General features: G+C 38.4%; 1 protein-coding gene across 7 annotated transcripts in view; it reads left to right on the plus strand.

Annotated features, from left to right (window-relative positions):
* LOC122837344 (protocadherin-1-like) overlaps positions 1–27342 on the plus strand; it is a 184111-nt gene that overhangs the window by 14678 nt on the left and 142091 nt on the right. For 6 of the 7 annotated variants that reach the window (XM_044127640.1, XM_044127642.1, XM_044127638.1 and 3 more), the window contains one exon: positions 4184–6364. In XM_044127640.1, coding sequence (XP_043983575.1) covers positions 4184–6364 — 2181 coding nt within the window. Of the gene's footprint in view, positions 1–4183; positions 8577–27342 lie in introns of those variants that run through there. The other variant, XM_044127645.1, reaches the window with a different exon arrangement.

The following is a 27342-nucleotide window of genomic DNA, read 5'->3' on the forward strand; positions in this document are numbered from 1 at the left end:
TCATTAGGTGAAAATGTTAATTTCAGCTAATTTTGATAGTTATGGCTTAAAAATGCTAAATTAAGATTCTGACAGTATTTTTAAATACTAACAATAAAAAAGACATTACTAACAGCCTGTGTCATACTGTTAGTACTTCATTTTCAGCCTACTTCATGCACTGCAAAAACTTATATATATATATATATATATAAAATTTCATGTCTAAAAAAATTATTTTGAAGAATTTTTGTTTCCAGAGTTGTTCACTTTGTGGATATAAGGGAGAGAAAAGAAGAATAAATTTATTCATGACAAGATAACACTGTCTTGGAGTTCCCAAAGAGTTCAAAGCTTGAAATATTCAAGACACCACACTGTCTCAGCCACCTCCCCCATATATCATCTTTTTATATGGTGTTAATAATAAATCATGGCCCTGATGTCTGTTGGTGTAAATATTGTTGCTCTAAGATCAGCTGGGATTTCCACTACAGGTCAGTGGTTCAAATAATTAGTTAAAAAGGTTTTTTCTTCATCATCATAACAGTGTCAGAACTGCAGGACAAAGTAATTAAAAAGATAGCTGTGGTGTATAAAACAGGAATTAAAAAAAAAAAAAAAAAAAAGACACATCGCCAATATTAGACCAAACTTTTGAAGACTTTTTTTTTTATACCAAGTGAAGTTGTCCCCATACATTGCTGCTGTTGCTCAGCAGTCAAGAGTTTCCATGTCACCAAACATTCCAGTTAAACCTTTGGCCTCGTTGGTAATAAAGTCTGAAAGCTGCAGGACAACTCGGCACACTGACTGCACATAATATGCTGCTCAATTATCCGTTCAGACAGATGGTGCAGTGGAGGTGAAGCAGGGCGTGGGATCGCTGTGTGTAGTCACATATTAACCACTGATTCAACTTCACCTTTGAGCCCTGAGCTGGGCGCCGGTCCTTGATGTTGGCATCAGCTGGCAGAATAGGAAGCCGCTGTTCGGTTGGGCAACTCCACAACAACCTGACAAACCCAGCTCACCGTGTCGTCCTGTGCGCTCCCTGTTTCCCCACTTCTCTATGACTGCAGCACGGGCCGACCAGCCAGCCTTCCAGCTCGATGTGCATGACTTAATCTGAGTCAGTCATGAGATTATCCACGGGGCTTATTGGTATTATTGCTCTGGATGTGGCTCATTGCATTTCAGAGAGCCCCAGAACTCATTTCACTTAGCGTGCATTTGAGAAGTGAGGCTGTATGGAGGCAGTGGGACAATGATGACGGACGACCCTGACCTGCTTAAAATGTCCAATGGCTTTGCAGACATGTATATCCCTAGCTTTTACTCAGTCTTTGAAAAGGCCATGGTGATTGGTTATGCATTCTTTACTCTATTTTCTTTCTGGGGAAATTCAAAAACTATCCAGAGGTTTCAATCAGTTCCTCTGTGCATTAGATATGTCTTTATATTTCTCTAAAATATATTTCTGAAGCACTTTATTCATAGGAAGATTTTCATTCCAACTGTGCATTTTCAAAACGAAAAACAATCCACTAAAATATTGTGAAATCAATCCTGGTGTCATCACATTTTAAACCAATTGTTGCACTTGCACTTGATTGGTCCGTTTAAACCTGTGCCGCTGTTTCTTGAAGTTAGCCTTGCCTACTTTAAACTGATTAGATAGGAGTAATAAAGAGACAAAATAAACAGGATGCATTTTAAATGACCAAAGTGGCTTTGTCAAATCCAAACACTCATATTAATTAGCTTAAGGACTGCTTTCATAGAGATTTGCAAAATGTGTAAATCTTGATCTTATTAAAGACCAAATCCTCCTGAGTATATTGACTAAGATCTCTAACGTTTAACAGCTAAATTGCCATAAAGGACTATTAAACAACAGTATTACTTTAGGAACATGCTGATTAATAATGTAAAAGATGCTATCCAGAGCAGTTTGAAGAGTCCACATCGATTTTCTATGTAATTGTGGTGTTATTTACTCAACAATGAACTAGACAGAATGTAAACTATGATGGATTATCTCTCGAGTTGCTTTCCAGTACAAGAGAATAGAAATTAAAGTAGTTTAATTTCAAAAACTGTTTAACACTGATCAATTATTAATCAGCTAAAACGTGCAGAGATTCTGGTCGGTTTATTTAATGACGCTAGTCAACTTTGCTGGGTAATTGTTAACCGAGACATAAAGAGTGTTTATACTTGCTGTGTGCTTGGACAGAGTGGCCTTGGAGAGCAGCCAAAGCGGTTCTGGCTTCATCAGAGTGAACCCTATGCTCCATCAGCCCCTCTGTTCAATACACAGTTTTCACAGACTGTCAATAATTTACTGCTGTTTGGGGATATCTGCTGTTTAAAGGCACACTGGCGTGTGAAAACATCCATCAGCAGGCAAAAACTTAATTTTACTTTCAGACTCTCCTCAACCATATCCTTTCTGTTTTGGATCATAGTGTCATATTGGGTAATCTTAGACAGGAAACCAGATATTTATTACGTTTTTAACATGTAAAATGTTTTTAACATGCATGATAAACAGCTACAGTTTGTCTGAAAACTGAATATGAGCAACTAATAAATGAAGAGTTTCGATTTTTCTAGTGCAAAAAATATGATTGACCTTTGTATCATTTTATCACTCATATCATTCAGTTTTAGTTGCTGTATAAAATGTAAATAAATGGAGAAATAAAAAAGCAAACCAAGATGAATGTTACGTAGTATAAATATATGATGGTATGTTAATTTGATCAACATGTAATTTAGTTTTTTATGAATAGGTCAGCTTAGTTTAACATAAACACAAAGCTGAAAAAGACTGCCACTGTCTAATATGTTTCACAAATATATTTTCCATGTCTTAATACAAGATACACTAACAAAGCCAAGGCCCAGGCTCACCCAGTACACATAAATATAAAATCTGAAAACTTGTACTCTGGAAATTAATCTATCACGTAAACACCCTCAAAAAGCACTTTTTTATTTATTAGTATTTCTTTTTAATGACGAGAAACAAGTGCTCTAATTCTAAAACACAAAGGTGGTGATTTTGCTAACCTTGCTCTAGGTCTGTCTTCCCATTTCCAGTTGCCTTGGAAATATAGTATTGTAATTATATGTTGTAGACAAGGCAGTAGTTTCATCTTACACTTTGATTAAAGACCAATAAAAACATTCCTCTTGCTGTTGGAATTATAAATTGATTTTTGTGCCCTTGGCCCAAACTAGAATTTTATTGTCCGTGTTACAGGGTTCAAATAATCCTATCCCATTGGTAGATTTATTTTTTCTTCTTTTTAAGGACTTTTTAAAAGATTATTTTCCTGAGTGCAAGCTTGGCTCAGATTCACCAATGCTTTAAAGGAATAATTGGCCTTAAGTTTTAAAAACCCTAATTACATTAGTGTAAGTTCCAGGTAAAGGCTGTAAAACTGCTGAGCTAGCAGTACCTGAGATGTTTATGTAACCAGTCTGATTGTATTTCATTTGATGACAAGCTACATTCCTTAATAGCAACCATGACATTGAATAAATACAATTAAAAAGTATTAGACATGTTGACACAATCGCATCCTAACAAGCTCAACCTAAGTGATATTTTGCTGACTACTCCTACACTCTAATTGACTAATTACCTCCATTTAGTTTAGGTTTGGACATGTGAAACAGGATTGTGGCTGATGTTGGTCTGTCCTCCCTGCTCTCCTAATGGGCCCAGAGGAGCCGGGGCTTTTCTCATAATGAGAGAAACATTAACATTCACTCATCTGCCCATTACATACCAATGACCCGCTGCACGGCCGTTAGATGTTGTTGTGTGGGTGTGTGCACTCAGCTTTGATAATGTATTATGTTTCTACACAGCAGAAACTTCCACCCCCTCAGAAAACCAGGGCTTTGTACTGTTGCATGGCTAATGGTTGTAACTCTTTGTAAGTCAAACAAGCCAAATGATCAATAAAATGCAGCTGAGCTTGTTTTAAGAATACAGGATGTTCAGGTTCAGCGTTATGTCTGACTGCAAATTGACTCAAAATTAGTCAATTGAAATTTGGTATTCTATGCTATAGTGTTGAAACTGTAATTGGGCTTTCTTTGAGATTTGATATCCCTAAAAAAAATATTTCCATGTATTGTATGCTTTGGTAATCATAAAACTCTTTTTTTTTTTTTGCATTTTCAGGTTCGAGCCAATGACGCAGACACTGGTGCCAATGGAGAGATAGATTACAGCCTACATCAAGCATCCGAGACTGTCCAGAGGCTTCTGCGCATTGACCGCTCCACTGGCATCATTTACGTCAAAGGCCTGGTAGACAGAGAAGAAACAAATTTTCTCAAGTTCTTTGTGGTTGCCAGAGACCGTGGGCCTAATTCCAAGAGTTCCAAAGTTCTAGTGACCATCATTGTCAAGGACCAAAATGACAACGCACCAGCAATAGAGATTCGTGGTATTGGGTTGGTCACCCACCAGGACAGTGTGGCAAACATCTCTGAGGACATGCCGATCGGTACCCCAGTAGCACTAGTCCAAGTGTCTGACCGTGACGAGGGAGAAAACGCTGTGGTGACATGTGTGGTTGCAGGTGACGTCCCTTTTCAACTCCGACCTGCTAGCGAGTCAGCCAATGATCGAAAGAGAAAATACTTCCTGCAGACAACTACTCTGCTGGACTATGAACGTATTAAAGATTACCGAATTGAAATAGTTGCTGTGGATTCTGGTAACCCAGCTCTGTCAAGCACCAATTCTCTTAAGGTCCAGGTCACAGATGTGAATGACAACACGCCAACATTTTCTCCAGCTTTGCTTGAAGTGTTCTTTCCTGAGGGCAACCAGCCAGGTGACAGAGTGCTAGATATTTTGGCCACAGATGCAGATAGTGGTATAAATGCAGAGATGATTTACAGCATCATTGAGTCTTCTGCTAACAGGCTTTTTGAGGTTGATGCCAATACGGGAGAGGTTCGTGTGAAAAACACACTGGATCGAGAGGAAGTTGAGCGCTATGAGTTCCATATCGCTGCAGCCGACAAGGGTCTTCCAAGTAAAACTGGAACTGCTACAGTTGTTATAAATGTTCTAGACCGCAATGACAATGAACCCAAATTCATGTTAAACGGATACAGTTTTTCTGTAATTGAAAACATGCTCCCACTAAATCCTGTTGGTGTAGTGACTGTGACTGATGCTGATAAGGGGGAGAACTCAAGAGTGACACTGTTTGTAGAACCAGATAATGGCAAGTTTGTAATTCAAAATGGCACCGGAACAATCCTGTCAAGCATTTCTTTTGACCGTGAAAAGGAAAGCACCTACACCTTCCGTCTGAAGGCTGTGGATGGTGGTGAACCACCTCGATCTTCCTACGTTGGTGTGACCATCAATGTCCTGGATGAGAATGATAATGCCCCCTATGTCACCAAACCATCAAACTCCTCCTACACTTATCTGACACCTGTCACACCTCCAGAAACAAGAGTGGAAGTGGTTGAGGCTGAGGACATTGATGCTGGGCTCAATGCAGAGCTGTATTATTCAATCACTGGAGGAAATCCTTATGGCCTTTTTCAAATCTCGTCCACCAGTGGGGAAATCACACTGGCACAAGCATTCTCTGGCAAGCACAATGGACTTCACCGGCTTGTCGTGAAGGTCAGTGATCGAGGCAAACCTGCTCGCCACACCACAGCCTTAGTTCACGTGTTTGTAAATGAAACCAAATCTAATGTGTCCCTTATTGAGGCACTTGTGGGTCACAGTCTTTACACACCTCTGGACAGAGACATAGCAGGAGACCCTAACTATGCCTACAGTCAGCAAACCAACATTTTATATGCAGTCCTTGCAGGTGTTGCTGTTGTTATTTTGGTCATTGTAGCTGTGGTGGTCATCAGACACCATCTGCAGAAAGATACTAAAAGCGGTTACCAAGCTGGCAAAAAGGAGAGCAAAGATCTTTATGCTCCCAAGCAGGGGCCCAAAAATGGCAAAGGAAAAAAGAGCAAAAAGCCCAGAGCTCCAAAACCCACCAAACCACTGGAAGAGGATGAGGAGGCGAGTCTGCAGAAAGGTCTGAAGTTCAACCTTATTAACGACGTTAATGACAGTCCCAGAATCCATCTGCCCCTTAACTATCCACCGGGAAGCCCCGACCTGGGCCGTCACTATAGGTCCAACTCTCCTTTGCCATCTATCCAACTGCAACCACAGTCACCCTCTGCCTCCAAGAAACACCAGGCTGTTCAGGACCTCCCTGCAACCAACACCTTCGTAGGGACGGGCGACAACAACTCCACGGGCTCGGATCAATATTCGGATTACAGCTACAAGGCCAACCCACCTAAATACAACAACAAACAGGTAAGCGACTACGCAAATATGACTGTGTACCCCAGGGAGAACATCTATTGGACCAACCGTGTGTGGTAGACACGCTGGAACTTACATGGCACTGCTGCCAGTGTTTTTTCACCAAAGCCGCACTGATTCCCTTGCACAGCACCCCTTTTTCAGATGGCTTTTATTCATTTTATTTTGAGTTTCATTCTGTTCACAATGTCCATTCTGTTCAGTTTTTGCTTTTCACTTCAGTATGGACAGTACAAAATATGAAGCATAACATAAATACGGTCTTTCTGATCTGGTGACAAAACCTCCCTAAAATGGACTTTAAACAGGGTTCATAAGTTTTCCGCTTTATTTTTCACACAAATGTTTAATTCCTGAATATCTGCAGTACGCATCTGTTGGTACCAGGCCCTGTTCACACTAATCCAGATATTTAGCAAAAAAGCTAGAGGTGACAAACCAGAGATTTCCAAAGTTTTTTAAAACCTCCATTTGTGGTTTAAATGTGTAAACAAAAACATGAACAAACAGACATAGCTTGTACTTGCCCACAGCAGTGAATGATTATTATTTTTTCCTTAAGTTTTTCTTTGTGCAAAGTCAGTTTCGATTAAATGTCAAAAGTAAGCTAAGTAAGTCAATAATTAAGCAGAAAGGTGAACTGTTTTCACAGAAAACTTTTTTTTTCTAGCCAAGCACTGCTTTAGCCTACAGAGTCTTCTTCTTTAGAATATAAAGCTCTAGCCTAGATATTACTTCTTTTTTGAGTGCTATCCTGCAGACCATTTTAGAAAAAAGGAGGGAAAAATATCAGTTTGAGAAATATCTGGAGTAGTGTAACTGGGGCCTGATTTCTTAATTTATAATCCAAGAATAAATCAAACTTATTTGTTCAACTCTGGATATTGGAAATCTCATGTAGGTCCATCCTGGGGTCCTTTGTGTTTTTAATTTATATTATTTTGTGTTTAGCTTCTTGTTTTTGCAAAGGGTTAAATGAAGGTTGGTTCTTTTCCTTGTTCTGTGTAAATTGAACTTGAAGTTCTTCCTTTGAGCTTCATTCACACTGACAACCTTATTAAGTCTGATTTTGTTTCATGTTTTTTTATTTAGTTGTTTTGGGTTTTTTTTGTTTTTACTTCAGAAGAGCCAGTTGTTTGAGTTTAAACTCTCTAAGTTTATAGCTGCTCCTTATGGCTGGATCAGCTTGTTGAAGTGTGACAAAGAGTGACTGTGATTTTTTTTTTTTTTTTTTCTAATTGATTCTTGGCTTTCTCTGGCCAGGAGCTCTGCAGGATGAGGAACACTTTAGAGCGTTCCATCCAGTTCAGACCAATTTAAGGTAATTTTAGCTCAGTCAGGGAGCCAAACAGTGAAAACAGAATAGAAAGACGAGGATGAGGATGTAGAGTTGCATAAGCCCAAGAAAGTATGAAGGAAAAGGTACATGAAGACTAAATGCAACCATTTCTTAACCTCCACACTTCCTGTCAAGTTGGCTGAAATACGACTTTTAATTTTTCCATGTTCCCAATCAGTGGGGCTACAAAGTCAATTGTTTGCACAGATTAATGGCAGGTAATTTTCCAGGCGCTCACTTGCGCCTTTTCTTTACCCAGAGTGCCTTGCTCTTTTCTATTTAATGTAATGGAAAAAACTGAGGGGTGAGATGGTGGTTATTAACAGCGTGGCTGTGACTAGCACTCGTGACGAACTGCTGTCACGTGACTTCACTTTGACTGCTGTGAAAACTGAAACTGTCACATGCACTGTTGAAAACCCTCGGAGACAATCAAATTAAGTTGTCATAGACATGTTCAGACTGTACATACATGTGAAAGATGTGTCAAATGTTTTAGGGTTGTTGTTTTTTTTTTGTTTTGTTTGTATGTGCTCTTTCATCTGCTGTTTGTTTTTTTGTTGCAACATTACTGTGTGATGTGTGTGAGCCTAACCAGGGCGTGTCATTCTTCCTCCCTGCTTCTTAAAGACTTTTGTTCACCGTGTGAAGACCCAAACCAAAGACTCACATGTAGATACACACACACACACTTTCATTATCATCACCATTTCACAGTCAAGTACAGCATATAAGGACCTGAGGCCATGGATCTGCTTCCTGTTTGGTCAGTCTTGGCAGTTTTACACATATGTACAGTGTTTGTTGATGTTTTTTACAGCTAAAAGAAAATTTTATTTCAATAAACATGTTGCTAAAACATTACTGTGGTGCTCTTTGTGCATTCACTGGGTTCTTGAGGTGGGCTGGACGAAACAGGGAACAGATTGCTGGAAAAGGTACAGTACTTCATTGTCACCTCCATCCTTCACACATGGAGAGAAAAGATATTTGGTGGAAATATGCTTATTGTGGAATTCACCTGTAAAAGTTTCCAAATCATAAAATTATTTTTTTAGCAATGAAGTCTTATAGATGCAGTATGTAACTTTTATAAAAAAAAATTAAAAAAAAAAAAAAAAGTGTTTCACATAGTTGCTAAAACTGTCAGTAGAATATGAGGCAGATAATCTGTAAAAAAAAAAAAAAAAAACAGAAAAAAAAACACAGCAAACAAAAAAGTCAAGCTCCTTTGCCCTCTTCTCTTACGTCTCAACATAGTGACAGTTTTAACAAATATGTAAAAAAATATTTTGTAACAGTTATTCTACATACTGCAGCTTTATTCTAGTTTCTGAGTTAGTGACTGAAAGCCTGCTGCCTACCGACGTACAGACTGGAACACTCGAATGTGTGTCATGGGTGGCTGTGTCTGGATAATTTGTAATGGTTTAGGGAAGAGTTTTTAAGCTTGGAGGACAATTATGCTAAACTTTAAAATCTTGTCAAGAGATTTTTGGACAAAAATACTTACCTTTTGTTTTACATCTAAATATCTGGAATAATATTTAAGTCCGGATGGCAAAGGATTACATTTTGAAAATAATAATAATAAAAAAAAAAAGATTAGAACCAGGATTGGAACATTTTAGAAAGAAAGAACTCGAGTGGGGCAGCATATTTTGGAATTTTAAACAAGTTAAAACAAATTAATAGTTGAATTAAAGCAAAGAGACGGAAAATGGAACCTGCAAGAAACGTACAACTTTTAGGACCTTGCACCCTCAGGAAGGGTGAATACAGAGACACTTGTGATTATAAAAATAGTAAAATAGCAAGGAAGTTCTATAGATGCTCTGATGAAGGACTCCCATTGAGTCTGTGTGACAAAGGACAATTCTGGGGATAGAGTGAGAAGGAGGGGGATGATCTGCTGTGCTTGACCCTCGTTCTTTATTTTCTATGTCTTCTATGCTTATTCTTTCCTGAAAATGTATTTAAAAGAAGCATATTCTTTTCCAAACTATTCAGGAATACATAAAACATTTAAAAGTTTGATAATTTATTAAAAAATAAACCCTCAAATATAAACGTAAACTTTTTATTAGAATTTGAAGACATGTCTAATTGTTATAAGAGTTCCCAAATTCTCCCTAAAGTTTTAGTTCTGAACCATTTCCAGAAATAAGAGCTAATAAAATGGTGATTTTTGTTTTTTCTTGACATATGTTTTGTTTTCAATGATCAACAATTCCATGTGGTTTGTCTCAATTATAGGTTTATTACCTGACACATGCAATTTTATGGGATTCCCATAAATGTAGGTGTAACCCTACTGTGAGAGGAGCATGTTTATTGTTCAGGTTGTGGCAGTTCGACGTCAAACTGTTAAGCAGACAAACTGGCCTGAGACAGAGTAAAGCTGCACCTTATGTGCAAATGTTAAAAGCAAAGCAAGCTGCCGAAAGTCGAAAAACTGCCCAAAACCAGCTGAGTATGTTTTCTCTCCATGAACACACTGTTAAGCCTTTGTGTTTGTCTCTGTTAACCCACACCTGGCACGTTGCTTTTGCACACAACGTCTCTCTGGACTCCTCGCTCTGCTTTAAACAGACCTGAGATGAAAACATCCCCGAGCAGGTGCCGGACCTGCCGGTGGAGGTCAGTGGGGTCAAATATCACTCAAGAACAGCTATTTAGCAGCTAGGATTGAGGAGGTCAGAGGTTAATAACACGCTCCACGGCCCCTCCTTCCGTCTGCACTCCATATTAGCAGTTAGGCGGCGTCATGCTCGCTAGTTACGCATTATGATTGGTCCGTTTCTATGGCAACACGTTGGCCTGTATATGTGTGTGCTGACCCACCTCGCTTCCCTTATCCTGCTGCTTTTTTCATCCAACCCAACACAATCCCTTCTTCTGTGGCAAGCTCTGCCCTTTAGATGATGAGCGTGTGTGTTGGAGAGTGTGTTTGCCTGTCATTCAGTTAGTATAAGCTCTGAGCTAAGCATTTGTTTTCCTCTCCCACACACTGACACATTTCATGCAATGTAGCACACCACATTGTGGCACACCATATTGTGGTGTGCTACATGGGGGGCATGTAGCACACGACCACGGTGTGCTACATTGCATGTAGTCACGTATGTGGTCTCTGTAAGGTAATAGAGACTAAGTATTTCAGTGTCTGTTACCTAGCAGGTGATTGTAAACATTTACGTCATCACTTTTTCAGAATTAACCTCACATGGACATTTCCAGACTGAACTGTTATTAACTCAAACATTTCAAGCCCTGACACAGTCAAACACTTGATAAGAAGCCATAAACACCGACATAAGACCTCAGAAAACTCTCATGTCTGCTGTCTTTGAGAGCAGGATCTGTTTTTTGTGGTATATCCAGCATATCTCTCCAGTATGAACTGTTTGGAGAAGAACGGGAGGCTGCTGCCGGTTTTCCAACTGTTTCGTCCAGATATACATTCTTCTCCAATGTTGTTTGATGAAAGATTCACTTAGCCTGAATGCTTTCTCCCACCGCCAAGTTGCTTACAAGGAAAGTACTATGTTTCATGAGCATAGACAGGAAAGCTGACCTAAAGCTAAAACTGCAATGGAGAATCTGAAACAAGACTTGAAAGTTGATGTTTATAGATGTTCTCCCTCCAGACTGAGTGACCTTGATCTGTTTTACAAAAGGGCTGATCATATGCTGAGACGGTTGAAGTTTACTTGCAACTGTAGTTTGAGTAAAATATGATTATAGCAACTGCAAATGAACAACAGGCTTTCAACAGTTTTCATGATTTGTTTTGGGGGGGAGGGATGAAAGAACATGTATCCTTTTCATTCCAACTCAAAAGTATACAACATTTTATTACATAAAGGCCCCAAAAAGAAGATTAAAGTTTGTGACAGTAACATAAGAAAATGTGAACACAGCATTCTTGGTCCGTTTCTGCAAACAGCAGCTTTATAAACTACTGAAATTACACTGAATTACAGTAAAGCTGAATTGAAGTCTAATGAATTGCTAAAGAGACCAAACTTCCTGAACTGTTTTTATTGCTCATTTGCATCGTCACCACCAACAGCTGCTTTCAATCTAAACACCACATCCACTAAAGGTTGTTTTCTCACGCCAGAGCAGACAACCTCTTTGGTTCACAAACTCAAATATGAAAACAGCATATACCAAAGAACAAATATTTCTCTTTGGGTTTCCTTGTGGGAACACATTTTCAAAATTATACAGATTTTTGGAAATTACCGTAGCTATACGTTGAGAACCTAATGTTTGAAAAAATAAAATAAAATAAAACTCAATTCCTACCTGCAAAGAGCCAAACCCAAAAAGTTAGGGGTGCATTGGCCAACAGCTTAAAAACAATTACCTCTTCTTGAGATGTGTTGTGAAAAAGCAAAAATTACCCTCCTTAAACCATAGCAGCCGCCTTTCCTCAAACTCCACTTTCAGTCAGCTGCAATTATGAGGATCCTGACACACCCAGAAACCAAACTGGAACTCTGGTTTCCATCTCGCATGATGTGTTAATGCAACACTAAACGCTCATAACCCATTTGCTGGGCTGCAGTTACAGTCTATTGGGTGATTGTTGATTTGAAACAGGTGATTTTAATCACAAACATGTGTCCCTACACTTTGACTGACAGAGGACTTCCTGTTTGTCTTTGCGGTACAGTTTGTTGTCAGGATATGGGTTGGCAGTGGCAGCCATCAGGCAAACAACTAGGAGCTTTGCATCCCACCCCTCTGAGAAAATTACAGTAATTTAACAGCGGAAGATAAAATCTGGTAGAGTAAGAACAGATTGTCACCCGTCAGTCATATTGTGAAGACGGGATAATGCCACATTATGGTAGTAGTCCATATATCAGTGGTTCAGATATATTCTAGGTATGCAAAGAACTACAAATCTCTGTAAAAAAATATATGCCATGACACACATTCAATAACGATATGTCTCCAATTCTACTTTAGTTTGATTAAGTCATCTAGTGCTTTAGATAGTTTTCACTACATATGCTTAATCTGCCTGTGGTGTTAGTGCTTTGTTTCCCTTTTCACAGACACAAAAACTATTTCAAGTATAATCAGAGTAAGAGCAAGAAGTAGTTTTGTTTATTAAGGAGGAGGTAAAAAAAGAGCAAAACATCTTGACCCTTTTACCCTCTAATCCCATAGAGATTGATTGTGCTACTCTTGGTTGTAATGACTATCAGTTATTCTATTTCAGAAAGCTTTGGATTCTGAATATGTCCTTGTGGCAAATCTCAGAGAGGTCTCTGTGTTGTTTTTGGTTGGCTGTAGTGAGTCAGTAGTTTGTCCTTGGAGTAATTTTGATAGTCCGGCAATTCCTGGGAAGACTCACCACTATCCCTATTTTTCTCCGTTTCTGAATAATGGCTCTCATTGAGGTTTGGTGGAGTTCCAAGCTAAGCCTGTGTGGAAGTCTTTCCTGAAACTGGTGTGGGATGGGATAAAATTTGAATGCATCACTAAATTTTAAAGGAGCTTAGTTCAAGGAGACTGGCACATTTGTAAGAGACTAATTCTACCAGAAATTTGACTTACCGGTAATTGGAAACTGGTTTTTATGAGTTCTTTTCAGTGGTAATCTAAATTTAAATAAGATCCTCACAAATGGCAAATGTTAATGCTTTTTGTTTGTTTTGTTCTTGTACACCAGGACAATACATCAAAATAGCTAAAACTAATATTTTATTACTTTTAGGGGTAAATCTTTTACTTCAAATAACTAATAAAACTGAATTTAAACAATTTCACAGTGTTATTCTTAATTCAAGATCAATATTGAGTAAACACTTTAAAGTAAAAACCCATATATATAGGAATTATCTACATAATTTGTAGATAAAAAAATTTTTCCAAGAATTTTGTTCAACGTACAAGATGTATTCTGGAAAATAAGATGTTTTTGTATGAATACAGTTATTTTTTAAAACAACAAAACTAGGCACAAATTTGAACAAAATTTATTATAATTCAAGTACCGAAAGTTTTTTTGTTTTTTTTTATAACAAGTTACTTTGTTTTTCTTGTCCACAAATACAGAGAGCCAGCTTTAAACTTCCTTAATTCATTAAGATTAGAGATTTGTTAGTAGCATTGTTCGTTTGTAAACTTACAGATATTTAAGCTCAGGAAGCTTGGCTTTCTTCACAGGTTAGAACAGGTAAAAGAAAACTTTGTGAAAACTGTAGGTTCTCAGAGAACCTACAGCAAAAAGGAGAAGGAGGGTGCAGAACAGCAAAGCCTCTGTGACCCACGCACACCATCAGAGACTAATATTATGTTCCATATAACGTGCACATTCCTACACTTTGCCATCACTCAGCACATTGTGATACTCTTAACTCTAGCTACTATTAGATGAGTGTGTGTTAAAACAGTCGATGTGTGTCTGACGGTTGGAAAAACACCTTCGCTAAAGAATTAAGTGAAACAACCAGCTGTGACTTTAAAGCTCAGCTCACCTGACTCACAGGTGTCTTTGGAGGAGCTCAGCTGCTACTCCTCTTCCAGCTTAATGGGAGCGAGATGAGCAGTGTTGTTTGTGCAGACGACTGAGACAGGAATCCTGTCAGGTGCAGAGATCACAAACAAACCTCCGAAATGTCATTTTGACTGATGAAGACATTTGCAGAGTTCCTTGTTATTTTTGTTAATGTACCGTCAGTCAGAAGTAATCATAATCCAGTCTGGATATCTGGTGGGCCATTAGTTGCTTTTGAAGGTTAATATAAGTAGAATTTAGTAATTCTATTCATTGTGTTATTGACTAATTTGTAAGTCCAGGTCTTTTGTTACACCATTCACCCTCACAGTATTAAAACCCTTCTCTTGCTGAAATGCCTTGTTGGTTCTCCCCATTTCTTGCCCACATCTCCTGCTGGCTTATTCCATTGGTTTTATGTTTTGTTTTGTTTTTTTGTTCTGCTGTGGCACCCTGTGTTTTTTGGGATGTTTTTTTCCCCTTTTTTTAATGAAAACTGTCTACATCATCCATACTCCCAGTCCCTGTCGACATTTTCCATCTTCAAACTAACACATGATCGTTTTTATATGCTTTTTAAACTAAACTGAACAACTTTATTTCCATAAGGCATTGCCAGTCTGGATATTACAAAATGGAGGAGTGGACACAATGGAGTAAAAAAAAGAGCAAAAAATAAAAGTAAAAAAATATTTATGTTTGTGAAGCAGCCGAAATATAGCTAAGCATGAATTATATTGTCAAACAGTGATAAATGAAAATATCACTACAAAGTAACACAGAGAAAAAGCAATCAAAGACACCCTCTTAGAAATAAATATTAATTTTCTACAGGCTGAATTTAAAGCCTCACTAAAATTAAATAAATGATGGCAGTAATGCAACATAATTGTGTAACTACTCTGCTTTTCTAGCTCTGTGAGAAGGGACTTATTTCCTAATCCAACAACAGATTCCAAGAATAGACGCTCTTCATTTTACAGGCTTAAAAACCCTCCGAGTCGAGATTCAGAGCAACCATTTGTTTGATTTAGCTACAGCCACTGACGCAACGAGGGCCATAAACACTTCCGGACCCTGATGTGTTTTTTTTTTTTTTTTTTTTTTTTTTTATGTTGTTCCTCAGAACACATAAGTGGTGGCACAAAGATCAGGAAACAAAGAAGAAGTCAGGCAGGAGAATAATCTTGGATTTTCTTTTAGCAAATTTTCCTGCAGGAGCTGATATCTAGCCTTTCCGTCCACCCGTCCGTCTGTCTGTCGTTGTCGTTCCCTCAGGGTGTCGATTGTTCTCGGGCCACTTAAATAACTCAACAAGGCGATCAGCTCGTTTCTGCGCATCTCACATGGAGCCAAGAAAACAAAACAAAAAAATTACTAAACATGATTTTATTTTGCGTGCGTGTTCAGTTTATACTTATCTTTGTGTCTGTGTTGAAATGCCACCTGCTCCGAAAAACACAAGTGAAGTGGAACGGAAAGCCGCCCGAGGCTCCGCGCACACACGCAGATATGAGTGTGTGCGCAAATCTGCCTGGAATGAACAAACCAGGCGACAGCAAACACATGGAGACTGGGTTCAGAAAAGAGGAAGAAACGAGGGGGAGATGATGAAGAAGTGAGCGTATTAACATGCACGTTGGCTGTGCATGGGAGCAGGTGGTGTAACTGCAGAGAGCAGGAGGTTGCTGCCCTGAACACACTCACATACCTGTAGGCAGGGTCAGAGGTTGCATGTTGTACAGCTGTTCTGTATGCCAGGCTGCTGAACTCCATCAGTGTGCAGCAAAACACACACGTGGACTCCACCATGACAGGTTGTCAGTTCAGACGCTGATCAACCGTCAATGTACCAACAGTATGACAGTATTGGTAAAGAAATGAAGAGGAGGGCAGGTTTTGTAGCCGAGTTCAAAATGTTCACTCCTGCCCAAGTGTCAGGGGATGTATAGCGTGATTCTGGTTCTGCGGTTGGCTGATAACATATTCTAATTAAAATGTCTGTCTTTACAGCACCGACATTAAAATTTATGACACATATCTGATTTAACAAGTGACATCTGTTCATACAGTATTCATTCACACAAGGACTGAGCACAGCTATATGTATATAGATGCTCACCACAAAAGACTTAAAGCCGGCAAGTCTGTTCTGTTCAGCTGAATTCAATTCAGTTTGATTGCATTTACCGGTAGTTACAATTAATGTAATTTAAGTAATTTTAATCAAAGTTATTTCAGCTTCATATAATTCGATGAAGTTCAAAGTAGGTTCAATTCATTTCAGTTTAATTTGTTTCAATTTAGTTTAATTCAAGTCACTTTAATTAATTTAGATTTCATTCAGTCCAGTTCAATTTAGTTGAAATGGAATATTGTTATTCCACGTACTGTAAAACATTTGCACAAAATAACAATTGTTAAGATCTCAGTGTGCAAAGATCAACATAAACAGAATAAACTACCTATGACCACAAATACCTCTAAAACTAATAAAACAAAAGTCATATATATCACAAATATTAGCCATGAGAAGCTATTAAATTTTTTTAGATCTTTGCAAGAAGTCAGCTAAAATACAGTTTTTATGAAATATAAATATAAAGTAATTGGAAAGAGATTAATTATGAAACACAAAGATTCTGCTTTTCTACGTAGGGGGAGTTGAGGACGAAAGTAAGGCTCTTCTGAAGACCCGAAAATATGATAAAAATAAGAATCCTCAGAGTGAAGCTTCAGTGAGATCTAAAAATATGCTGATATTTCAGTGGGTGCTACACAGGTTTACGCTTGTTGATTTAGTTCCTTATGCAGGCCTGACAAGGGATTTATCAAAAGGGTAAGGCGTTGACTGAGACTGCTGATATTCAGGGTGCTGAGTGATTCTACTGCACAATCAGAGGAGAAGCGCAGAAGCTGGGTGGTTTGTCTTGGGACTCCTGTTTTTGTGCTCAATACGCTCACAGTGAAATAGCGAGCAAAACATCTATCTGCCACCCCCTTATAGGAAGCAGTGCAGGGAGCAGGTCAGGGCTACACCATCTACGCAGATGAGAAATGGTTCATCATTGATGGATGAACATAGATGGCTAGATGGTTATCGTTCAGTCTTTACCGCTGAACTTCTTTCACTTTGTGCTTCAGTAGGTTGCGGTTTAGGAATGTGGTTGGACAGATGGAGGACGAGATGAGTTGCTGTGTTCCTGAGCGATGGCTAGATCAGATCTTTGATTGCAGTGGTGTGGTGGTTGCTCCAGTCTGCCTTGGTGAGAAAATAACTGGGACAAAAAGCAGAGCTCTTGATTTTTTGACCTGTTTACATTCCAGTTCTCACCTGTGATTATAGAATGTGGTTTATGACTGAAAAGATTTGCTCTTGAGCACCTGAAATTACCTTCCTCTCTGCAGGGTGGCTTAAAATCTGCTGTTGGGATTTTTTTTTCTTCATCTGAACTACTAATGTAAAAAAAATAAATTTAATTAATTAATTTTGGGGTATTTACTTAATCTCTTCTCAGTAAATAAGCTATCAATACCTATAGCAACCCTACCTTAAATCTCATTGCTAAATATGGTTAAGTCTATAGATATTCTTGATATTGCTGACTTTTGCACAGTATTTACTTCCTAAAGATTGTGTGCTTACTGTATCCTAACAGTACTGGTTCTAGTCCCAGTTGCAGCAGCACCAGTATCAGTGCAGCTCAGCATGTTCGGGAACAGAGCACAGTAATCCGCAGCAGATGCTAAGTGACAGTCGGGACTGTCACCATGAAGTCCCTGGAGAGTCTCGGAGACGTAGTGTGTTTGAGGACCTTCTGCCAAGTGTACAGTCACTCGCAGTCACCGCGGCAACCGCCTCCGTCTCCATCCTGACTGACAGGTGACGGCGAGCAAAGTGACAGCTACCGGAGAGAGACTGAGAGACAAACATGACTCAATCAATCAGGCAGAGGAACATAAAGAACATAATCACCTGCAGCTCACAGCTTCCTGTTTGTGTTTCAGGTTGTTATTCCCTTTTTTTTTTCACAACAGTTGGGTATTTACGGAAGTTGTTTGTTTCACGTGTTCAGAAGTTTCTGTTTGTTGCTTAGAAGGTGTATGTGAGGGAGAAGTCTTAATGTCTGACCTGATTTATAAGAGGATTTAGCAGCATGTTTGTTGTTTATGCAGATCTAAATAACAGATAGACGGTTTTCAGCATTTATCTTAAATGGACATGCTGGGGTCATCCATCTATGCCATGACACTTTTTCATATCTAACCAAGCACCTTGAAGATAACCAGACAGTGACCGAAAATAAAAGTGAAATTTTGGATGACAACAATGGGCAGAAAAGAAGAAGTAAGACAAATGGATGCCTGTAACTTTAATACATTTCTCAACATTTATACTTACTGGTTCACTAGTGTTAAAAACTGATTATGTTTAACAACAGCTTCTTGAAGCTCCTTCAAAGCTGCTTCAGTTCGTGAACACACTTTCTGTGTTCACGAACTGACTCTAGTTTTCTAATTTTGCACATTTTTTGGCAGCTTCTGCAAAGAAGGCCGTTAATATTGCTAAAACAAAGAGAAAACTCTAATTTAATTAGATGAATACACTAACAGTAACAATAAAGGCAGATAGAAACTGATTCAGTCAATTTTCTCAATAACCAACGATTTTTTATTTTACTTCATAAAATTTGTTTCATACTTGAAAATCTAGAAAGAGTGTTTAAGTTCCCCCTTTTTTTCGTGCCCTGTTCATGGGTTGTACGTACATTTTTAGTGTTGGAAATAAAATCATCCCATCTTTACTGCCCTCATAGTTTAAATATCTCCTTGTCTCCTTGGCAGCATTTCACACTCTGCAGACTTTGGCCATAAAAGTCTGTTTTTACCTTCGGGCTGCTACTTTATATGTGTCTGCCTTACACACACACACTAACATGCTCACGCACACATACGTATAAATAAAGCTGCAGAACATCCCTGCCAGTCATAAAATCGCCGGACCCTGCAGGACAGAGCATGACGAGGGCAGAGGGCATCCTACTGAGTGTGTGTTGGGATCTGTGAGTGTGTGTGTTAACTTCCCCGTCACTGAGGCAGAAAATGACGCAGCGGTCGGCTGAGCTCAGAGAGGTTTTATGGAGTAAGAAGGGGGCTTCCTTTTTCCATCTTTTTTTGGGCAACATGCCTCGTTTCTAATACCTCTATCTTCTTCCTCTCTCCTTTCATCCATCTTTTCCTCTTTTCTTCCTGTTTTTGACCTGCACTTTTCTCAGTTTTTCCCTCTTTTTTGTTTTTACTGCCTGTTTTAATAATTTACTCTTTATTTCCTTTTGCTGCCCTGTCACCCTTCAGTCCCTCTTTTCCCTATCTTCCATGCAATTTTCCCCCTTTCCTCCCCTTTCATCTCTTCCTCCCTGTTACTCATGCACCTGGTATCTACTCCCTCTGTTTTTATTTATTATGTCCTCCTCGTACTTCACCTTGAGTCGCCTCCCCTTCCTCCGCTTAGACTGTGGAGAGAAGATAAGAGTGTTGGACGCAGGAAGGGAGATGTTGTCGTTTCTTTTCCTCGCCATTTTCTCCCCTGCATCGTCCAATGCATCCATTCGAATGGGAAACTCTCATGTCCTTTCTTCTCGTTCCTCCTCTCTATCTCCATCACTCATCTCCACTACTTGCCTCAATGTCTCCTCACTTCCTCCTTTTTCTTCCACTTCTCCTTACTCTTCCTGCCTGAAGGAGCAAGGTGATGAAGTCTTGGTGAATGGTGATCAGGATTTTGAGTTTATTCCATTTGTTTTCTTTTCTTTGAATAAATGTAAACATTATAGAAGAATCCAAAGAGAAAATGAAGATAAAGGAACAAAAGATTTATTTTTTGGGGAAAACGAGTTAAATGTTAAGACGAGGTATTTCATTCATTGATGTGCTTTATCATTTTAAAAGAGGTCATTTTTGTGTTTGAGCTGTGGGTTGGTTAACCTTTCCATTTTTTTAGACATAAAAAGAACTAATAACATAACATTTTCCATTTAAGGTTTGTAAGTGGCACAACAAGAACATGGGAGAAAACCCTTTGAACTTACTTGCAAAACTATGTGTGATGGAAAAGCAGCACTGTACTCTGAACACACCATCCCCACAGTGAAACACGGTGGTGGCAGCATCATTCTTTGGAGATGTTTTACCGCAGAAAGAAAGAGAAGAAGATTGAATATATGGGAATTTGGATGCAAAAAAAACAACATATTAAAACTTGCAAACTGTGGTTGTGATATGATAAAAATGTTACAACGTCAATGTGTGTGAATACTTCTGCAAAGCACTTTTAGAAGAACTTTGTTTACCAGTTCCCTGGTAAGGAGTGTACTTCCTCTTTCTTTTCTCTCACGCGTTCCTCTACTTTCTTCCTCCTATCATCCTATTGTCTCGTTTTTTGTTTTTTTTTTCTGTTGAGTTCACTTGTCCCTCGTTAACCTAAACTACTTTCATAGACAGGAAATTCAATGCAGCCTTTAAACAGATGAGATAATTGATCAAACAAGAACACACTTATGTAAGTACACAAGTCACCTCCAGAAAGCTTTTGGCTTTCTGTTTTTATCTTCATTTGTCACGTTACTCACAACAGTAACCTCTTCCCTCATGTACATAATCACTCGGATTAAAAATGTACAACAACAACAATAATATACGTTTCTCACTTATCCTTTTCTTTCTTTTATACATAAAACCAACCTCGTAAATATTTTGTAAATATTAAAGGGCCTTAAGTGGATGGTTTTTAACCAGGGGATACAATATAAAATGTGTTTTTTCTGATAAATGAAACATTGAGCCAAAAGAAAAAAAAATGTTAATATGAACAAACATAGAAATAATAAACTTTGCATTAAATTGTGTTCAATGTAATCAAAGTTCTAACTGGAGGCAAAATAAAACTAAATGGATGCAATAAATGTGGGATCATGTTAGAGTAAGATGTAGGCGTAGAATGTAATAAGAAATGAGACATAAATATGTCTCACTGCGGCTTTTAGTTCGAATATTATCAACATGTCTCTGAAGTGTTTGTGTAACAACAAATCTGACAGACATTTCTAAACAGTTCTTTACAAAGATATCTACCTGATGTAGAAAGTGAAAAATACAAGAACATTAAACGGTTAAAATGTTTCTGGGACGAAATAGGTTCAACTGGGAATAGAAGTCTTTTGGGGTTTGCCTCTATCAGCTTTGCACATCTGGAAAATGAAACTTTTGCCCATTCGTCTTTGTACAGTAACTCAATAATATCATTCTAATCAACTTAAAACCAATTTAATGAAACAACTCCAAAGTCGATATTACACAAAATGAAGCGATGGAGATCCAGCAGAAACAACTGAAATCCTAGAACGAAAAAGGAAGCTGAGGTCTAATAGGGGCAGATGTGCTTATTAGGGATGGAGACCAGGTGTGTCACCTGGTTCAAAACAGGAAACATGAGAAGGAAACAGGACTGTTGATGGTGTCAGACTTAAAAAAAAAATATAAAAAAAAACTGGTCAAGAAAAGTTGACCTGTTCTTTGAAGTGATTTGATATTCTCCCCACCCCCATTTATTGTTTGTAAGTACTTAATGTTGGTAGTTGTTAAAATATTCCACTGGTATTAGTGTATTACTTCAAATATTTATTAATTTGTTCATGTAAATATATGTACAGTCTATTACTTAATGTGCCTTCGCATATCATTTAAATGATCAAGATTTAGACTTGAATAGCCACTTCTGACCAGTTATTCCAACCGAGATGCAAGCCTGTCTCATTTGCTTCAATTTTAGGAGTTGTAAAAGACTCCATAATTTACATGCAGTCATGCTGATGTTGCTGATGTCTGAAACAATCTGCTGCAAGGCAAAGTCCAGCTTCTTTGCCAAACTGATGCACTCCTTTGCACACGTTTAAAATATTTAGGATGTTTTTTTGTTATAAATGTTTCATGTGTTGGACAAGTGAGTTCAGCGTGTAGTTCAGATCGTGCTTGAAGCATTTAAGGAGGATACAGTCCTCAAATACAGCACTTTAGCCGGCTTTCAGCTGTTTTGTTTATGCGTTCGGCAGACAGCTGTTTCACTCCTTTAATCCCCTTGCTGACCTCAACTCCTCGTCCTCCATTTCATCTCATCTTTATTTTAATTTCCCTTCAATCTGTTTTATGGGTGGAAACAGGAGATTTCACTTCTCAAACACAATATATTTGAATAAAAAGGCAAAAATGAATTACTAAAACAACACAAATCCTTATTGTGCTGATTTCTCAGTCTTTTTTTTTTTCTGCCCCATTTCTGGATTAGAGGTCCTAATCTCTGGAGGTTAAATTAGAGGATTGAGGTCGGATGTTAACACGGAGCTCAACATCTGTGACTTTTTTTTTTTCATCTTTCTTGTGCTTCTTTAGGTTTTAGAGAGCGAACACAAAATTTCCCCATAGGTTTGTGTGATTCCCGATAAAGCTGAAGCAGGAAATAACGAATCTGATCTGTTTGTCGGACAGCAGCGCTCGAGTTGTGAGAAATCAAAAGGAAAATGGGAAAGGAGGAAAATAAAAGCCAGCAGGCAGTTTATCTGCTCTGAAACACACTGACAACTGAAAACACCAACAAACCACATCATCAATATGTGAAATGATCGATAATGATTTGTAGCGGAACTGTGACGACTGCTGTGGAAGATTGCTTCAGACAGGCTGTCTTTACTCTGCAAACAGCATTGTTATATTATATTTTAGCTTTCATGTGCCAGGTAATACTGTTTGAAACACTGGAAAAAAATACTTGGAGATCAAATCATAGCTGCCAGATGAGACAGCTTGGACCACCACAGGCTGCCGAATGAGCCTCCAAACTTCCAGTTTCAGGCTTCTTGACAGATTTTCTTTCATAACCTGCCTGCAGACAGCAGTGGTCTGGAAGCTAGTCCAGCATATGCAGGAGGTCTTCTGCTCACCTGATGCTGAGAGGTAATGGATTGGTTAGTAGGAGAGGTTTTCAACCAGAATAAGTACACCCTATGGGCCAGTGTCTCTGTCTTAAATAGTTTTTTATTGGGCTTTTATTCACAGTTTTTTAGTAAAAAACAATCTCCATTTCTACATAGTGTGAAGATTCTCTGTTACAAAAAGGGTTTAAAGTTGTTGTTTTTTTTCTTTTCACTTTAATGGAGATTCTTATGTAGTTTGTTGTGTTTTCCAAATTATCAGTTATGAGTTAATATCTTATCTGAAAGTTGGTACATGCAAATATTTCTTTAAGCAAGTATCAGAATACGGTGAGCAGGGTATAATTCCTATTTACAGATAATCTGCCAATTTTATGATTTAAATTGAAACTAAACACTTTTTTTCCCAAAAACTTTTACTTATTTTCAAAGTGAAAAAAAATATTTTCATTTCCTCCTATAGTATTTGATACAGAACTGTTTTAGGTTTTTATCATTTCTTTTTATTTCAAAGAATAAGCTTTCTGAGAAATAAACATGACTTGACTATAAGGGCCCTTCTGGATTAAACCATTGAGATAATTTCTGGAAGCAGGAAAGAGGAGAAACGAGGCAGAGCAAATGCAGAGTTTGAGTTTGAGTCCTCTGTTTGTTGAATGCACCCTTCCTGATATTCCCTGGAAAAGGAAGCCGATGATAGTGAGTGTTGTAGAATAGAGAGACAAAACATGACGACACCTAGATGAACCAAGTGATGACACAGCTGGAAGCTATGCCGGAAACTCAAACAACTCTTAACTTGTCTGTCACTTCTGTCCCGGGCAGTGGTGACAGGGAGGGTTGAATTTTCTCTTTGTTTGAACAAACATGTTTGGGCATGTAGGGATATAAATACGAAGCCACAGACACACGGCTCTTTTAGACGTGTTTGCATTCGGCTTTGCATAAACCCTGAGGTCATTCGGTGAAGCTGTGTCTCCCTGACAACCTGTGCTTGTGCAACAGGTAAAATCACTATCCTGCCCTCTGCAAACTCCTTTACATGTTCTCCTCTCAGTCGTTTTGGTCCCCGTCCCTCACATCCCACCGGCTCCTGATACAATGTTACGGGTGGCTGAGCAGCCGATGGAGCGATCCCCGTAACTAATAAATAAACACACTGAGCGTCAGCGGCTTGCAGGGTCTGCTGCAGGGTCTGCTGGGTAGTTTGGTCTGACTGATCTGCTCCACAGATAGACCACTGATCTTCACAGTGTGTTCATTTGTCTGCCTAAAATCACAAAGTCCCACTGCTTTTAAGTTATGAAAGTGGGTAAATCCCCTTTTACAGGTCAAATATTGCTTCTTTCCTCCTCCAGTTTTCTAGTATTTTTAGATTAGCGGTCAGATAAGGTGAGCCTTTTAAAGGATTGATAAAATATTGAAATACTTTCAAAGTTTAAAACACTAATTAATCACAAATCTTGCATTATTCTTAGAAAATCTGTCTTTAGGGCAGCAGACCACAGTTAAACAGTAGCACTGAAAGCTTAGCTCTGTCAATGTTTCTGCAATAAAACAAGGCCAGGCTAAATGATTTCAAAACTTTCTCCATTTTTGTGAATGGAAAAAAACAAAATATGGGCAGAAATAATACAAAATACAAAAGTTCAATCATCTGGTTGCATTAATGTGCACATTAATAGTTAATTGAAACATCTACTTGTTTACTGTCAACATTCAGCTTTTCTGAATTCCTCCTCGGTCTTCTTTCTGCTCTCTCACACCCTCATCACCCCAGGTCTATTGTTCCAGCATTCACAATCACAATCACAGTATTTATTCACCTCTTATTCCCCCCCTTTCCTCATCTACAAGCTGCCTCTCTGCATTTGGATCCACTTTAAAACAACATATCTTGACAGGGACTTTTAGTTGCAGGGAGGACTGGTGGATCTCACAAAACAGATAAAATACAAGAAAAAACACCATAATCTTAATCTTTGAAGTGTTGGAAATTTTTCTTCAGTCACTTCAAGTATTTGATTGTGTTCAAACTGTCAACAATGTTTTCCTCCAGGGATAAATTAAACCACAATAAAAATACACGAGTCAGGAATTTAAAGCTTAGGCCCTATACTGTTATTTCTAGATGTATACTGCATCAACAGCAAACCAATCTTGATTTTCATGCGCCAGGAAACGTGTCTTGCTCCCCTTTTACGGTCTTCTTGACAGCCTAACCTAGAAATAAAGTATGCATTAGCTGTTTGTCATGTAAAATAAATGCTCTAAGAAAAAGTCTAGTGCCAGAATACATGCATAAGATTTCATTTTGAATGGTAATTAGAACATTAGCATCCTTGCTATGTTAATACACAGTGCTCTAAGCAAACCAAGCTCCTGGGATATGGTTAATTCCTGGTACCAAATATTCACAAAAAAAAATTCTAAATCATCTCATATAAAATATTAGATTTGTAAAACCCTGTACATTGTTCACTGTACAGCTTCAAGTTGGGATCCTAATATGTAAGCATGCCTAAAAATACAGCCAAATTACTGACAAGGTAGTTTAAGAAAAACAAGTCAGTGTTTTAGAGAAGCTATGAGCCCTGATCTTAGTCCCATTGAAAAGAATAGTTGGCAGAACTAAAAACGTACCTGTGCAAGGTAAACCTAATTCAGATACTGTAGAAAAGGCTCAAAAGTCTGTGATTTTGTGTTCAGTTATAGTTTGATTATATTTCAATTGTTGTTAATTTGTGTTTTTGTGAGTGTTGATTTTATTGGCTCCTCCTACGTGAAAGACGTCACAGGGAAATGGTTGTGGATGTTGATGTTGAACTGCAGGGGAGCTTGTTCCATGTAGTTCATGTGCACGTAAATGACAAGTGAGTATTTTTGTTGTATCAACTTTGATGTTGTTGCATGTTATGATGACTCTCTATTGCATGTGTCAGTTCTGTGAATATTAATAATTCTATTTACTTTACTTTATTGCCGATGTCTGGAGAATGCACGCTTGTTGATTAGCCACGTGGCTAACTGTTTCGCGCTAAGTTTAATGACAGCATATTCAGGTCATGTATGCTTCTTTGTTTGGTACTTGGTTCGGGGCATTATAAAAACTGTAGCTACTGCACGGTAAAGCATCAAGAGAAGTTTAATTTGTATTTTTAACCCAATATCCGCAGCAGTGTTTTTTTTTTTTTGCACCGGAAGCGTCGCGTTTCAGACTTTCAAAATAAGAGTCCATTACAGGAAGTATGACGTTTATATTGATGGTAACTTGACATGGCGAGAATAGGACTATAATGACTGTCAGCTTTGTTTCTGTTTAGAAACAACTGGTTGAAGTTTAGTTTATTCATAAAGATTTATTGATTATTTGTATGAATTATTTCTTCTAGGAAAACACACAGTTATCTGTTGAAGTGTGGGTACAATAAAGTACTGAAGCAATCACGATTATTCTCAGTCCTTTCTCCACTCATACTCCTGTAGCTTCAATTCTATCAGAGCTACAATGTAGCTCTTCACCAAAATAATGCCCTTCATTGGGGGAGTTCCTGTGAATCTGAAGTATCAGCACTTGGCACTTCTCTCATGAACTCAGTCAAACAAAAAATTATTTCTATTTTAGACCCCAAACATATACAAAAATGGCAGCATATAAATAGTATTTTGTTTGGCAATTTTTGTTTGAATAAGTGCAGCTCCAGAGAACTTATTTAGCACAAAACAAATACACTGAGGCAAGAATTAAGTGGCTTTACTTTTCTCTATGTGTCTTTATGCAGTGTGTGTGTGTGCGTGCGTGTGTGTGTGTGTGTGTGTGTCAGGCTGGAGGAGGATTGCCACACTAAATTGGCAAAATGAGGTGTAAATGTCTTGAGGCAGATGAGCTGCCTTAAGTGAATACAGCTCTGAATATTTTACCCGCAGCTTTATGAAACCATAAGTGTGTATGTGAAGGAGTGTGTGTGTCTGTTTACGTGCACAGCCATGGCAAATCAACGTATGTCATTCAGTTTGGGTTCTGACAGCTAGAAGAGGCAGAAAGTCCCTAAACGCCTCAGAGAAACACTTAACTGCCTCCACTGCCGCTTAGACGGCTCTTTTATTATAAGTGCATGTCAAGGAA

Source organism: Gambusia affinis, linkage group LG09, assembly GCF_019740435.1.
Source record: "Gambusia affinis linkage group LG09, SWU_Gaff_1.0, whole genome shotgun sequence".
Lineage (NCBI taxonomy): Eukaryota > Metazoa > Chordata > Actinopteri > Cyprinodontiformes > Poeciliidae > Gambusia > Gambusia affinis.